Here is a 16877-nt window from a genome sequence, read left to right on the forward strand (position 1 = left end):
AAAAAGTCTAAAGTCCATTTTTGGGGGGCAGGAAATAAGTGTAGTTTTGGAATGTCAGAGATGACCATCTTTTATAAACATTTTTGATCAGACATTGTTTCACTTTCTAAAACACACACTCAAAATTCAGTCGATTCTTGTTCTTTAAGGGACCATTATTTCAGGATCTGTTTTATATGTATGTGTGTGTATGTATATGCAACATTTACTTATTTATTAAATGTACATACCAAATATTTTTTCTTTTTTGGTTTTTCAAGACAGTTTCTCTGTGTAGCCCTGGCTGTCTTAGAACTTACTATGTAGACCAGGATGGCCTGGAACTCAGAGAGATCTGTCTGCCTCTGTCCCCTGAGTGCTGGGATTAAAGGCATGTGCCACCACTACATGGCAAGTTTTCTGTCTTAATAGTTATAGAATTAAAACTTTATACTAGAATGTATGTGTCTTAGTCAGGGTTTCTATTCCCGTATGTCTTAGGGCTTCTATTCCTGCACAAACATCATGACCAAGAAGCAAGTTGGGGAGGAAAGGGTTTATTTAGCTTACTTCCACATTGCTGTTGATCACCAGAGGAAGTCAGGACTGGAACTCAAGCAGGTCAGGAAGCAGGAGCTGGTGTAGAGGCCATGGAGGGATGTTCCTTACTGGCTTGCTTCCCCTGGCTAGCTCAGCCTGCTCTCTTATAGAACCCAAGACTTCCAGCCCAGGGATGGCATCACCCCCAAGGGGCCCTACCCACTTGATCACTAATTGAGAAAATGCCCCATAGCTGGATCTCATGGAGCCACTTCCCCAACTGAAGCTCCCTTCTCTGTGATAACTCCAGCCTGTGTCAAGTTGACACACAAAACCAGGCAGTACACCGAACAAAAACATCGTGACCCAGAAGCAAGTTGAAGAGGAAAGGGTTTATTCAGCTTACACTTCCACATTGCTGTTCATCACCAAAGAAGTCAGGACTGGAACTTAAGCTGGCCAGGGAGCAGGAGCTGATGCAGAGGCCATGGAGGGATACTTACTATCTTGTTTCCCCAGGCTTGCTCAGCTTGCTTTCTTTTAGAACCCAAGAGTTCCAGCCCAGGGATGGCACCACCCACAATGGGCCCTTCCACCTTTGATCACTAATTGAGAAAATGCCTTACAGCTGGATCTCATGGAGGCATTTCCTCAAGGGAGGCTCCTTTCTCTGTGATAACTCCAGACTGTGTCAAGTTGACACACAAAACCAGCCAGTACAGTATGTCTTTTGGTACTGCTGGATCTGTATTTTATTTATTTATTTATTTGCGTATGGAGGCCAGAGGTTGAGGCACATCAGTTTCTATGAGGACAGTAAAGTGAAATAATTAAAACTGATATTTGGAATATTCTAAATGGTATTCTATAACTGCATATAACTTTGTTTCTGATATTTTAGTCTTAGCAAACAAACAAAAACAAACCCAATTTCAATTAAATATGATGTTCTTTCCTTTAATTTTTCTAATAAACTAATTTTCAACATTTTTTTCTTTTGACTTTAAAACAGGGTTTCATTCCACAGCCCTGTTGTCCTCGTGCTGGGGTAGTAGCTGTGTGCTCTGTGCCTGGTCTAAGGAAGATTAATGAAACAGCAAATTTTTGGAGACAAACTATAATTTTTAAAAACAGCCTGTGAATTAAAATACACAGTGACATAGGACTAAAATGTGGCTAGATTTAACTGAGATTAATCTTTGTGTATCAGTATAAATACACATTAAGTGAACTTCGATATATGAGTCATTGTGTGAGACTGGAAGTGTCCCAGGAAACTAAGTATCAGAGGAGAGTACTTTGTATAGATTACTTAAAACTGGTATTTCTGAAATAACATACTTAAAATCTGATAATAAATTCAAATAAAATATATCTTAAAAATTAAAGGTATAACATTTATCCAATGTACAAATTATTATTTACACAACAAGACTTAACAAAAGCCCACCAGCATCAGCCAACCCCAGGGAGCCCCTCACTGCTGACAGGCCCTCATGTCTACTTATGAGTTCCCCCAGATCTAATTCACTAATACAAGTCGTCAGCGCTGCTCTCTTCAACTGGTATGACTCCACTCAACTATCTGTCTGTGCAACCTTCGACTTTCACTTCTGCCCAAACTCAGTTGCAGTTTCAAACAGCTCTTCGGCTGAAAAACAATCTGAATTATTACTGGACCCATCAGTTTCAACTAGTTCACCGTTTTCTTCGTCGGTATCGATAGGATCAAAAAGTTCAGGCGTGAAACATGCGGAGTCGTCGTCCACTTCTGCTTCAACAGCTTTGTTTGAGCTGGAACACTTGGCTTCTTCAGCTCCTGGAGACAATTCAGTATCCAGGAGTAGGTCTTTCTCAGAGCAGAACATCTGTTTGGAATGGTTCTTAGCAGGAGTAGCGTCAACCTTCACTGGTGAGATTATGGCTTCCGACTGAGGGCAAGGTGCCAAGGATGTGTCTGCTGTTTCGTCTGAGGACACACAATTACCTGTGAGTGGCAAAGCAGTTTTACTGAAAGTGGGAGAGCCAGAGGCACGGTTCTTTGATGACTTGAGTACTGGTGTGCAATTTTTTACTTTACTTGTGAAATGCCGTCTTAGAGAATTAAAGATAGGCCAGTTGACTGGCTCTGTTTGCTTTCCGAAAGTTGGGCTTGAAGATCGGGAAATCTCTTTTCTTTCTGTTTTCACTGTCTGAACAGACTCTTCTCTTAGTCCCGGATCACCTGAGAATACAAACATTTAAACTGTCAACTCTGTGCTGCTAGGTAACCGTGACTATCATTTTAAAGTATTTATTTTATTTTTGTTTGAGACAGGGTCACTATGAAGCCTTGGCCATCCTGGAACTCACGCTGTAGACCAGGCTGGCCTTGAACTCATAGAGATCCACCTGTCCCTGCCTCCCAAGTGCTGGGATTAAAGGCATGCACTACTACCTCCAGGCTCAAAGTGGTTTTTGTTTTGTTTTTTGTTTTTTTTTAAGATTTATTTAGCCGGGCAGTGGTGGCACACGCCTTCAATCCCAGCGCTTGGGAGGCAGAGGTGGGCAGATTTCTGAGTTCGAGGCCAGCCTGGTCTACAGAGTTCCAGGACAGCCAGGGCTACCCAGAGAAACCCTGTCTCAGAAAAAAAAAAAAAATTATTTACTTATTACATGTAAGTACACTATAGCTGTCTTCAGACACTCCAGAAGAGGGCATCAGATCTCATTACAGATGGTTGTGAGCCACCATGTGCTTGCTAGGATTTGAACTCAGGACCTTCAGAAGAGCAGTCTGTGCTCTTAACTGCTGAGCCATCTCACCAGCCCCCCAAAATGTTTTTTTTATTAGAAATATTTTTTAATAGCAATAGTTCAATACCTACCTCCACTTTCATCTTAGAATTTAAAGGAGAGAATGTTAACCCCGAAGAGAATAGTGGATCTCCAGTATTTCCTGTCCTGAGTTACAATGCTATTTGCATATAAACACAATGGAGACCACAACGCAGCACAGGAAGAGGAAGGATAAAAAGGAAGAGGAAGATGACCCAGTGAAGGGTGAACAGGCCCTGCCTGGGAAAGCCCTTCAGTGTAGAGCAATGCCTTAGCATGTGCCAGACCCCAGCATTGAAGGGGAAATTAAAAAAGGAAAATTTGCCTCAAAAATCCACTAATTAGTGACCAAAAAAACCTGCCCAAGGCTAGCCTTCTTAGTTAAAAAATAAGGACGCTGATACTTGCGAAGCTATGTTTGCTATTTGTCAAATTATAGAGCTAGCCAGACACTGCTGGTACATGCCTTTAATCCCAGCACTTGGGAGGCAGAGGCAGGAGGATTTCTATGTTCTACAGAGTGAGTTCCAGGACAGCCAGGGTTATACAGAGAAACTGTCTCTAAAAACCAAAAAAAAAGTATAGAGCTGGTCAGCATGTAAGACTAGAAGTGGACCCTAGGTTTCCTGACTACTACTATAACAGCATTGAAGTCACTTTGACATTTATTTAAAGGCACATACACAGAATATTTGAATAGGTATGTTAAGCTATACTGATATACAAATTAAGTATATCCAGTCACCAGAATCTGGCAGGTTTTGATTTTTTATTTCTGTTACAGGTCAGATAGCAAATATTTTAGATTTTGTGGTCCATATTACGTCTGCTTCAACTACTGAAGTGGGTTATTCTGGAATTAAAGTACAATTACTTAACTTTGCTGTTTTTTTTTTTTTTTTTTTTTTTGTATTATGTAAAAGCAAATGAATAGTTGCATTAAACTTCAAACATAACACAAGCCAACAGGATGGGCCAGGGTTCACCAATCCCTGAAAAAGTCTATGATCTCTAATACTTTAAAACATTATATTTTCCTTTTGCTTTGCATTTTTATTGGATATTTTCTTTATTTACATTTCAAATATTACTCCCTTTCCTGATTTCCCCCAGAAACTCCCTATCCCATTCCACGCCCCCTGCTTCTATGAGGGTGTGCTCCCATCCTCCCTGACCTTGAATTCTCCTACACTGGTGCACTGAGCCTTCATGGGACCAAGGGGCCTCTTCTCCCATCGACACCTGACAAGGCCGTCAGAGGATGGAGCCATGGGTCCCTTCATGTGTTCTCTTTGGTTGGTGGTTTAGACCCTGGGAGCTCTGGTTAGTTGATATTATTGTTCTTCCTATGAGGTTGCAAACCCCTTCAGCTCCTTCAGTCCTTTCTCAAACTCCTCCACTGGGGACCCCATGATCAGTTCAGTGGTTGGCTGCAAGCATCAGTCTCTGTATATGTCAGGCTCCTGTCAGCATGCACTTCTTGGCATTCACAATAGTGTCTGGGTTTGGTGTCTGTATATGGGATGGATCCCCAGGTGGGGCAGTCTCTGAATGGCCTTTCCTTCAGTCTCTGCTCCACACTTATGTCTCTGTATTTGCTTCCATGAGTATTTTGTTCTCCCTTCTAAGAACCAAAGCACCCACACTTTGGTCTGTGAATTGTATCTTGGGTATTCCAAGCTTTTGGGCTAATATCTACTTATCAGTGAGTACATACCATGTGTATTCTTTTGTGATTGGGTTATCTCACTCAAGATGATATTTTCTAGTTCCATCCATTTGCCTAAGAATTTCATTAATTCATTATTTTTAATAGCTAAGTAGTACTCCATTGTGTAAATGTACCACATTTTCTGTATCCATTCTGTTGAGGGACATCAGGGTTTTTTCCAGCTTCTGGCTGTTATAAATAAGGCTGCTATGAACATAGTGGAGCATGTGTCCTTATTACACGTTGGACCATCTTTTGAGTATATGCCCAGGAGTGGAATAGCTGGGTCCTCAGGTAATATGTTCAATTATCTGAGGAACTGCCTGACTGGTTTCCAGTTTGTACCAGCTTGCAATCCCACCAACAATGGAGGAGTGCTCTTCTTTCTCCACATCCTCATCCGTATCTGCTGTCACCTGAGTTTTTGATCTTAGCCATTCTGACAGGTGTGAAGTGGACTCTCAATGTTGTTTTGATTTCCATTTCCTTGATGACTAAGGATGAACATTTCTTTAAGTGCTTCTCAGCCATTCAAGTTTCCTCAGTTAATTTTGTTTAGCTCTGTACCCCATTTTTAATAGGTTTATTTGATTGTCTGAAGTCTAATTTCTTGAGTTCTTTGTATCTATTGGATATTAGCCCTTTATCAGATGTAGGATTGGTAAAGACCTTTCCCCAATCTGTTGGTTGCCGTTTTGTCCTATTGACAGTGTCCTTTGCCTTACAGAAGCTTTGCAATTTTATGAGTTCCCATTTGTCAATTCTTGATCTTACAGCATAAGCCATTGGTGTTCTGTTCAGGAAATTTCCTCTGTGCCCATGTATTTGAGGCTATTCCCCACTTTCTCTTCTATTAGTTTCAGTGTATCTGGTTTTATGTGGAGGTCCTTTGTATTAGTCAGGGTTCTCTAGTGTCACAGAACTTATGGGTAGTCTCTATATGGCAAAGGAATTTGTTGATGACTTACAGTCTGTAGTCCAACTCCCAACAATGGTCAGCAGCAGCTATGAATGGAAGTCCAAGGATCTAGTAGTTGCTCAGTCCCACAAGGCAAGCAGGTGAAAAAGAGAGAGAGCCTTCCTTCTTCCAGTGTCCTTATATAGGTCTCCAGCAAAAGGTGTGGCCCAGATTAAAGGTGTGTGCCACCACACCTTTAATCCCAGATGACCTTGAATTTGGAGATCTTCCTGTCTTAATCTTCTAGGACTCATAGCCACTATGCCTCAAGATCTCCATGCCAAGAACCAGGTCAGAAACTTGTATCTCTCAGCCTCCAGATTACGATCACAGGTGAGCCTTCCAATTCTGGGTGGTAGTTCATTCCAGATATAGTCAAATTGACAACCAGGAATAACCACTACATCCTTCATCCACTTGGACTTGAGCTTTGTACAAGGAGATAAGAATGGATTAATTTGCATTCTTCTACATGCTGACCACCAGTTGAACCACCACCATTTGTTGAAACTGATGTCTTTTTTCCACTGGATGGTTTTAGCTCCTTTGTCAAAGATCAAGTGACCATAGGTGTCTGGGTTCATTTCTGGGTCTTCAATTCTATTCCATTGATCTACCTGTCTGTCACTGTACCAATACTATGCAGTTTTTATCACAACTGCTCTGTAGTACAGCTTGAGGTCAGGGATGGTGATTCTCGAAGTTCTTTTATTGTTGAAATTAGTTTTCCTTATCCTGATATATATATCCTGATATTTAGTTATTCCTAATGAAATTGAGAATTGCTCTAACTCCATGAAGAATTGAGTTAAAATTTTGATGAGGATTGCATTGAATCTGTAGATTGCTTTTGGCAAGATGGCCATTTTTACTATATTAATCCTGCCAATCCATGAGCACGGGAGATCTTTCCATCTTCGGAGGTCTTCTTTTTTTCTTCAGAACTTGAAATTCTTGTCACAGAGATCTTTCACTTGCTTGGTTAGAGTCACACCAAGATATTTTATATTATTCATGACTATTGTGAAGGGTGTTGTTTCCCTAATTTCTTTCTCAGCCTGTTTATCCTTTGAGTAGAGGAAGGCCACTGATTTGTTTAATTTTGTATCCAGCTACTTTGCTGAAGTTGTTTATGAGGTTTAAGAGTTCTCTGGTTGAATTTTTGGGGTCACATATCACTTATATGATAAGTATACTATCATGTCATCAGCAAATAGTGATAATTTGACTTCTTCCTTTCCAATTTGTATCCCTTTGACCTCCTTTTGTTGTCTAATTACTCTGGATAGGACTTTGAGTACTATATTGAATAGGTAAGGAAAGACAAGGGCAGCCTTGTCTAGTCCCTGATTTTAGTGGGATTGCTTCAAGTTTCTCTCCATTTAGTTTGATGTTGGCTACTGGTTTTCTGTATATTGCTTTTACTATGTTTAGGTATGGGCCTTGAACTCCTGATCTTTCCAAGTCTTTAACCATGAAGTAATGTTAAATTTTGTCAAATGCTTTTTCACTATCTAATGAGATGATCATGTAAGTTTTTTTTCCTTTGTGTTTGTTAATATACTGCATTATGTTGATGGATTTCCATATATTGAACCATCCCTGGGATAAAGCCTACTTGATCATGATAGATGATTGTTTTGATGTGTTCTTGGATTCAGTTTGAAAGAATTTTATTGCCGGGCGGTGGTGGTGCATGCCTTTAATCCTAGCACTTGGGAGGCAGAGACAGGTGGATTTCTGAATTCGAGGCCAGCCTGGTTTACAGACTGAGTTCCAGGACAGCCAGAGCTATACAGAGAAACCCTGTCTTGAAAAACCAAAATAAATAAATAAATAAATAAATAAATAAATAAATAAATTAATTATTGAATATTTTTGCACTAATATTTACAAGGGAAATTGGTCTGAAGTTCTCTTTCTTTGTTGGGTCTTTGTGTGGTTTAGGTATAAGTGTAACTGTGGCTTCATAGAACGAATTGGGTAGTGTTCCTCCTGTTTCTGGTTTGTGGAATAGTTTGAAGAGTTGGTATTAGGTCTTTTTTGAAGGTCTGATAGAATTCTGCACTAAAATCATCTGGTCCTGGGGTTTTTTTTTTTTTTTTGGTTGGGAGACTTAATGACTGTTGCTATTTCTTTGGGGGTTATGGGACTGTTTAGATCGTTTATCTGATCCTGATTTAACCTTGGTACCTGGTATCTGCCTAGAAAATTGTTCATTTCAACCAGATTTTCCAGTTTTGTTGAGTATAGGCTTTTGTAGTAGGCTCTGATGACTTTTTGAATTTCCTTGGTTTCGGTTGTTATGTCTCCCTTTTCAATTCTGATTTTATTAATTTGGATACTGTCTCTGTGCCCTCTGGTTAGTCTGGCTGAGGGTTTATCTATCTTGTTAATTTTCTTAAAAAAAACAGCTCCTGGTTTTATTGATTCTTTATATAGTTCTTTTTGTTTCTACTTGGTTGATTTCAGGCCTGAGTTTGATTATTTCCTGCCGTCTACTCCTCCTGGGTGTATTTGCTTCTTTTTGTTCTAGAGCTTTCAGGTGTGCTGTCAAGCTGCTAGTATAAGCTCTCTCCAGTTTCTTTTTGTAGGCACTTAGAGCTATGAGTTTCCCTCTTACCACTGTTTTCATTGTGTCCCATAAGTTTTGGTATGATGTGTCTTCATTTTCATAAAATTCTAAAAAGCCTTTAATTTCTTTCTTTATTTCTTCCTTGACCAAGTTATCATTGAGTAGAGCGTTGTTCAGTTTTCATGTGTATGTAGGCTTTCCATTGTTTTTGTTGTTATTGAAGACCAGCCTTAGGCCATGGTGATCTGATAGGATGCATGGGATTATTTCAATCTTGTTGTATCTGTTGAGGCCTATTTTGTGACCAATTATATTGTCAGTTTTGGAGAAGGTACCGTGAGGTGCTGAGAAGAAGGTATATCCTTTTGTTTTAGGATGAAATGTTCTATAGAGATCTGTTAAATCCATTTGGTCCATAACTTCTGTTAATTTCACTGTGTCTCTGTTTAGTTTCTGTTTCCATGATCTGTCCATTGGTGAGAATGGGGTATTGAAGTCTCCCACTATTATTGTGTGCAGTGCAATGTGTGCTCTGAGCTTCAGTAAAGTTTCTTTTATGAATGTGGATGCTCTTGCATTTGTAGCACAGATGTTCAGAATTGAGAGTTCATCTTGTAGATTTTTCCTTTGACCAGTATGAAGTGTCTTTCCTTATCTGTTTTGATAACTTTTGATTGAAAGTTGATTTTATTCGATATTAGAATGGCTACTCCAGCTTATTTTTTGGAACCATTTGCCTGGAAAATTGTTTTTCAGTCTTTTACTCTGAGATAGTGACTGTCTTTGTCACTGAGGTGTGTTGCCTGTATGTAGCAAAATGCTGGGTCCTGTTTACTTATCCAGTCTGTTAGTCTATATCATTTTATTGGGGAATTGAGTCCACTGATGTTAAGAGATAGTAAGGAAAAGTGATTGTTGCTTCCTGTTATTTTTGTTGTTAGAGGTGGAATTATGTTGTGTGGCTATCTTCTTTTGGGTTTGTGGGAAGCTTACTTACTTGCTTTTTCTAGGGTGTAGTTTCCCTCCTGTGTTGGAGTTTTCCATCTATTATCCTTTGTAGGGCTGGATTTGTGGAAAGATATTGTGTAAATTTGTTTTTGTCAAGGAATATCTTGGTTTCTCCCTCTATGGTAATTGAGAGTTTTCCTGGGTATAGTAGCTTGGGCTGGCACCTCTGTTCTCTTTGCATTATTTTTTATCATTCAGAAGAAATGACTCATATCTCAGGTTCAGACATGAGGCAATTATAAATGGGACCTTTCAGTTATGGGGACTTACTGCAGCTAAAGTTGGCTGACCTTGAATTCTTTTTCTTTTTGAAATTGAATACTTTTGTATTACTGTTACTTCTATCTAAGGTTTTACATTTATTTCTTGTGTATATGGTGCCGGGGGCATGCATGTGGAGTTCATAGGACAGTTTGGAAGAGTAGATTGGTTCTTTCTGGATTTTAGAGATCATACACAAGCACCTTTATCTGCTAAGCCACCTCTCCAGTCCTGGCCTAGAATTCCTGGTTCTCTTACCTCATCCTCCAACATGTTGAGATTATCGGGATAACAGGTATGAGCCGTGATATCAGTTTAGCTCAATTTGTATAGAGCCTTTTATAATGCCTACCATTTGTAGAGTATTTTACAATGCTATGATTTTATCAATTATTTGAGTTTCACAATCCAGCTCAGAGGAACAAGTAGGTGGGTTATTCACTTTTCTAATATTTTTAAGTGGTGTTTACAATCTCGCTAGATGAGTGGCAAAGTCCATGGAAACCACAAAATACACTTTGGTATCCTAATAAAAGTCTGTTCTCATTCAAGCATACCTAGTATTACTTTGTGAACACTTCATGTCATAAACCAATATATTTCGGGAAATTAATGTACACCTAAATCACTATCATTTCACTGTTACATACGGAAGGATTTTTCTGTCTACTGTAAATAGGCAGAATTCAACATACTTTTCTTCCTTCTGGAAACCCCGTGACTTGGTACTAAGGGGTTTTTAGCAGCCATCTGGGGATCCTGCAGCTCCTGGACATGCACTTTTGCTTCTTCTTCTGTAGCGTTTTCTGGCGATTGATGACTTGCTTCTGACACACCTGTAATAGCGCTGTCCTCCAAACAGGCCACTTCCAGAGTAGGCTCATTGTCTTTTGTACATTTTTCATCTTTTCTGGATCTATTAGTAACTTTCTGGTGTCTTCTGGAGAACTCAGTCAGAGACTCCAGGGCACTTGCAAAGCTTGAGTGGTGCTGAATCTGCTGCCTCACCCATTTAGAAAGTCCTGAAACAGCAGGTCCAAGGGGGAAACTCGTTACTCAGTTACCAAAATATTCATGTAGTAAAGATTAACTTTACCTCTTCTAGGGAAACAACCTAATTTGCATTGCAACATATGGAATAGTTTCCTATATTTTAATGATATTTTTCATACACCTGAGTTATGAAGGGATTATGGCTTGAAAAATAAATCATCGGTTTTAAAATCCTGAAAGTTGAAAATGCAGTCAGTGTTCATAAGCTACACAGTCAGAGCTTGACCACACAGTGCACTCCAGAGCACCAGCTGTTTGCTGCTGTGATCAAGGGACACACGGGGACCTGCAGCTCACTGCTGGTGCTGGCATTTCAGGACAGCTAGGAAAAGGGTGAATGGCTCTGAAAGGCACTTTCTTCTGAATGTGTGTTGCTTTCACAGTGCTGCAAAGTTGAACGACTGTAGGTTAGGAAATGTCTGTATTCTGGTGAGAATAGCTGGGGAACACGACACATTTAGTTTTATCAGAACTGGGCCAGCAATATAACTCTGTGGTTCAAGCTGTGCAAGCCTGGTGACCTGAGTTCAACCCCTGGAATCCATGTAAAGGAGGAAGAGAACCGATTCTACCAAGTTGTGCCCTGGCATCTACACATGTAGCATGACGCCCTCACTAACACTACACCATGTATGCTCCTATATAGTAATAACGCATAGAATAAAAATTCAACCCGCTCAATATCTGCCTACCAATACCATGAGGGTAAGGAGTTGTAAATAACATAACTTTCCATGTCATCTCTCAAAACTTGGTTCCTTTTCCAGAAATGAATTCCACATGCCAGTCTCAGGGGTCTTTTTTTGTTGTTTTTTGTTTTTGTTTTTTTGCTTTTTGTTTTTTATCCTTTCTTCTACTCACTCCTTAAACTACTGCAGAGAAGTAAAGAAGCCACACTGTCCTGGGAAAATCATGTTTATGTGTATTGTTAATTATTTACACAATAGTGAATGAAAGAGATATGGCTTGATCAGGGACATGTTACAATGAAACTGTATAGAATGAACCTTAAGAGCTTAAGGTGTTTTGTACTATGGTTCATTTTACATCAAAATAAAAAATGTTTGGATTTAAAAAAATGCCTGGATTATCATAAAATAAATGTTCCTTGGATAATGCTGCAAAAAAATGGCACTGTCTTTTATAACAATTAGGCTTCTAAAATCTATCTATCTATCTGTCTGTCTGTCTGTCTGCCTGCCTGTCTGTCTATCTGCCTGCCTGCCTGCCTGCCTGCCTGCCTGCCTGCCTGCCTGCCTATTCACATGTGATATATACATGTGAATGTGGCTAGTGTGCTTATGAAAGTCCGAGGTCGATGTTGGGTGTCTTCCTATATTATTATCCGCCTTATTTTTTGAGACAAGGTCTCTCCTCACTGAACCTAGAGATTACAGTTTGGGCTACATGGTTGGCCAAGCACTTCCCCAACATCTGCTTGTTCCCTTCCCTGCATTGTATCACAAATGTATGCAACTGAAGCTGGCTTTTACATGTGTGCTGAGGTCTGCAGACTTGAACAGCAAGCATTTTATCCACTGAGCCATCTCCCTGGCCCTGCAACAAACTGCTTAAAAAGTCACCACAGCATTATAAACTTCAGGAAGATAAAACAAGGCCCCATGTAACCTAAATTACTATATTGTAATCTCAGGTATATTTCTTTTTAAATAAAAATAAATAAATAAAAATAATAAAAAATATTTATTTATTTATGCATATGAGTGCTCTGTCTTCCTGTATGTCTGAATGACAGAACAGGGCATCAGATCCCATTCACGATGGTTCTGAGCCACCATGTGGTTGCTGGGAATTGAACTCAGGATCGCTTAAAGAGCAACTAGTGCTCTTAACCACTGAGCCATCTCTCTAGTCCTCATGTATATTTCTTTTGTGCTCTTAAAACAGAATTTTTCTGAGTTATGTATTTATGAAAACTGAATTTAAACAAAAATTGCCATTAAATTTTTTATCATGTTAATATTACCAAAGTATGAAAATACTTTATAATTTATGAATATCTGAAAAAGAAATTAAAATAATCTAGAAGTTGAGAAAGATCTGATTCTAAAACATTAACAAATCTGAGCTATGAAATAAAAATGTGAGTCCTTTTTAAAAAGCACTCATATTAGCTGTATTTTGAAAAAATGATATAAAATGAAAATGTGAAACTCTCTGAAACTGGAAAATTTTAGTACTATAGTTTCTTCATTTTGACCTTTTTATAATCAAGCAAAGCCTTTTCAGCACAAGATGTCTTCCTGGTCTCTGAACACTTGCAGGGTCTGAGCTCCACCTACTGACTAAACACTAGTACTTTGTGTTTCGTATGCTTAGTCGGAGGTGCCACTTGGCTTAGGGGGGGGGGGCGGACCTACAAGCAGCACAGCTCCTTGACAGCCAGCATGGTTCTGGGTCTGACTGAACGGACTGCCACTGTTGGGTGAAGACCATGGGCATGTAATATCAGGGAAGTAACCACCCACCTATCTGCCCAGACGCACTCTATCTCCTTTCAGGAAATGCTTGCGCTGATTAACATGAACTTCATTTTCTGTGTGTGTGTGTATGGTATATGTGTGTGCACAACTGCCTATATGTGTGGACACTGGAGCCGGTTCTCTGTTTTATTTTTTGTGACAGGGTCTCTCCCTGAATCAGAAGCTTGCCAGTTTGGTTGTATCTCCTGGCCAGCAAGCGCTAGTAGGCAGCGGCAATCTGCCTGCCTCCTCCCCTGCAGCGCAGGAGTTACAGAAGTGCTCCCCTGCATCAGGCTTTTATGTGGGGGCTGCAGACTTAAACACTTACCAACTGAGCCATCTCCCTAGTCCTCTAAGTAAACTTTAGAAGAATGGAAACAAATTGAAAGAAACAAGCAAATAAATATAATAGAAAACTTGGAAATAAATCAATCAAGATGCCAAAAGAGATGTACTTACATAAGTGAAAAAATTTAGTATTTTTTTTTGAACAATTCATTTTTGAGGAAGAACCTTTTCTTTGACAGTGGTAAACAAAATATTGCTATATTAAATTATGTACCACATTCTATAAAACTGAAAATTAATAATTGGTTTAATAGTTGATGACTACAAAAATTCAAAGATTAGTTTTACAGTTAGTGGGAATTATTCATATTTAATCTTGTGATTCAAATGCTCATTCCAACTATTAATCTTTAAAGATGAAGCTATAGCGATCTGGAGAGATGGCTCAGTCAATACAGTGCTTCTTGACAAATGTAAGGACCTGAATGTGGGCCTCAGAACTCATATAGCAAAGCTGGGAGCAGTGGCACACACTTGTAATTCCAGGACTGAGGAAGTGGAAACAGGCAGATCTCTGGGACTCGTTGGCTGGCTAGTCTAGTCTAATGAGAAAGCCCCAGGCTGGTGAAATCCTATTTCAAAATCAAGCTGGTGGTTCTGAGTAACCACAGCTGAGGCTGACATCCATACACACGCACACACGCATTTGTATCCCTATGCACACGCACACATGCAGTTGTATCCCCCATGCACACACACACATGCAGTTGTATCCCCCATGCACATGCACACATGCATTTGTATCCCCATGCACACGCACACATGCATTTGTATTCCCCATGCACACGCACACACTCACGCACACAAGTAATAAAAATAGAAGCCATAAAATACAAAAGATTTATGATGGCAGAACAGGAAACCCCAGATCCCACGTTCCTCCTATAGAAACATGGATTCAATAATTCATGGACTAAATTCCTTTATGAGAAATCCAGAAACAAGTTAAAAAGTTCTGGAACCCAGGCTAGTGCAAAACCAGCTGCATCAACACAAGCAGGAAAATGTGTGAAACCTTCTCACCATAGTCCCCGTGCTGGAACAGAGCCATGAGGCTAGGAGTGACGTCCCTGGAAGGCGACTGCACGAGCCCCACAGTTCTGAAGCATTTGCTTTGGTTCTGTCTGTCCTGAAATGCTGACGTGAACAGGCAGACTCACGCCTGCAGGCCACTGAGAACAGAAGAGCTGGCAGCAGGCAGCTGCTCCAGAATGACAGTACAGGAGACAGGCTGCTATAGCCTAGCAGTACCTCAGGAAAGAGACTAGTGTGTCAGGGATGTTGGCTTTTCAAAGGACTGCCTAGGACTAGATTGTCTTAGTCATTAGGGAGCACAGACATTCTATAACACAGAGGCCACTGAGAACAAAGGACTTGGCCGGTGAGCACGCTGCTGCTTATGAGGCCTCACAGCACAAGAGGCAGACAAGCATGTACAAGAAGTTCTGATATCCAGGGAGATGAAAAGGGCTAAGAAAGAAACCAGTCATCTGATCAGGTACCCACACAGGCGAGTCCAGAGAAAATAGATCCAAACAAAAGATCCAAGGGTTACCAGATGCCCAGCAGGCGGGGCTGATGAGTGAAGGTCTTTCTGTGTGAAGCTGGTGTAGTAAGAACTGAGAGGTGACTGACGGTTTTATCAAATGTGTAGAGACCAATACAACATTACAAAGACACATGGGACAAAGCTCCATCACAGGAACAAGCTAACTGAAAAGGGTGAGAGCAGGAGAGAAGAGAGGGAGTAAGAGAGAACATATGAGAATTAATCATTACAGAGACAAAGAATGAAAAAACCAGAACAAAAAAAAGAACCAAATTCTGGAGCAGAAATGTTCACTCACTAGAGCCCTCACTCTCAGATTTGATCGGGCAGAGGATAAACCTTAGCAAACTCTAAGATCATCTGAAAAAGGAGCAAAAGTGAAAGAAAAAAAAAAAGTGAAGCAAGCAACCCTAAGGGAGTTAGGGGACAACCACTAAGCACGACAGTACGTATTTTGGGACTCCTGGAATAGGCGCAACAGTTAGAAGTTCATTCATAGAAAGGTGAAAGGATCAGGAAAGGATCAGTCTAACCTTGACTACAATAGCCAGTCTAAGCTGTGTGCAGCCCTCAAAACAAAGCACATGCACATGCCTTTAATGAGAGCATTCTCGATGTAGAGGCAAATAAGTCTCTGAGTTTGAGGACAGCCTGGTCTGTATAGTGAGTTCTAGGCCAGCCAGGGCTGTAGAGTCAGAGACTGTCTCAAAACAACAAAAACAAAATGAAAAGTTTAGTGATGCAAAAAGGCTTCGTGCTTGTAATGCCAGTACTTGGAAAGCCACAGTAGACAAACTGTCACAAGTCCAGGGCTACCTTGGAGTACATACCAAGTTCTAAGCCAGCTTGGCACTCAGAGTAAGGCTTGCTCTTAAAAGGAGCAATAAAATAAAATAAAATAAAATAAAATAGAGATTATAAAAAAATTGTCTAAGGACAAAGCAAAAGAAAATTTAAAAGCAGCATGAGAAAAGCAAGAAAGACTTCCAAAGACTGTCTGGATTTCCCAGGAGAAAGCTCACAGGCTTCAAGGGAATGAGATGATACATTCAAAGTGCTGGAAAGAAAAGCCCTAACCACTAACTAGGAATATTGTATCCAACAAAACTGTCCATCAAACTGCAGGTGAGATAAAGACTTTCCCAGATTAACAAAGGCTGAGGGAGTTCATAGGTCTTCTTCATAACTGGTAAAGGGGACGCAGCCATGCATGAAAGTGTAGCTTGCCAATGAAGGTAAATGTAGAGATGGTTAGCAAATACCTAAGTATAGTAATGGCACCTCCTCCCCCTTGAACCCAGGACCCATTTGTGCTAGGTAAGTAGTTGACCACTGAGATATATTCAATCATCACAAATCACTTAATTTTGGCACAGAATCTAAAAGATAAAAGTATAAAAAATAATTAGTATAAAATACATAATTTTAAAAGGGGATTTTGTTTTTTGTTTGTTTCTTTTCCTTTTCTCTGTGTAGCCCTGACTGTCCTGGATCTCATTCAGTAGAGTAGGCTAGCCTCAAACTCAAGAGATCCTTCTGCCTCTATTTCCTGAATGCCGAAATTAAAGGTGTGCCCTACCACTGCCCAGCTAAAA

General features: G+C 40.1%; 1 protein-coding gene across 5 annotated transcripts in view; it reads right to left on the minus strand.

Moving 5' to 3' along the window:
• Positions 1 to 1252: 1252 nt before the first annotated feature.
• The window catches only part of Brip1 (BRCA1 interacting protein C-terminal helicase 1), a 140867-nt gene continuing 125242 nt past the window's right edge, over positions 1253 to 16877 (minus strand). For 4 of the 5 annotated variants that reach the window (XM_031351260.1, XM_031351257.1, XM_031351259.1 and 1 more), the window contains 2 exons: positions 10545 to 10871; positions 1253 to 2743 (listed from right to left, as the gene is read on the minus strand). In XM_031351260.1, the coding sequence (XP_031207120.1) occupies positions 2127 to 2743; positions 10545 to 10871 (944 nt within the window). In that variant the 3' untranslated portion in view covers positions 1253 to 2126. The remainder of the gene's footprint in view (positions 2744 to 10544; positions 10872 to 16877) is intronic. The other variant, XM_031351261.1, reaches the window with a different exon arrangement.

The sequence above is a fragment of the Mastomys coucha genome, unplaced genomic scaffold, assembly GCF_008632895.1.
Source record: "Mastomys coucha isolate ucsf_1 unplaced genomic scaffold, UCSF_Mcou_1 pScaffold5, whole genome shotgun sequence".
NCBI lineage: Eukaryota > Metazoa > Chordata > Mammalia > Rodentia > Muridae > Mastomys > Mastomys coucha.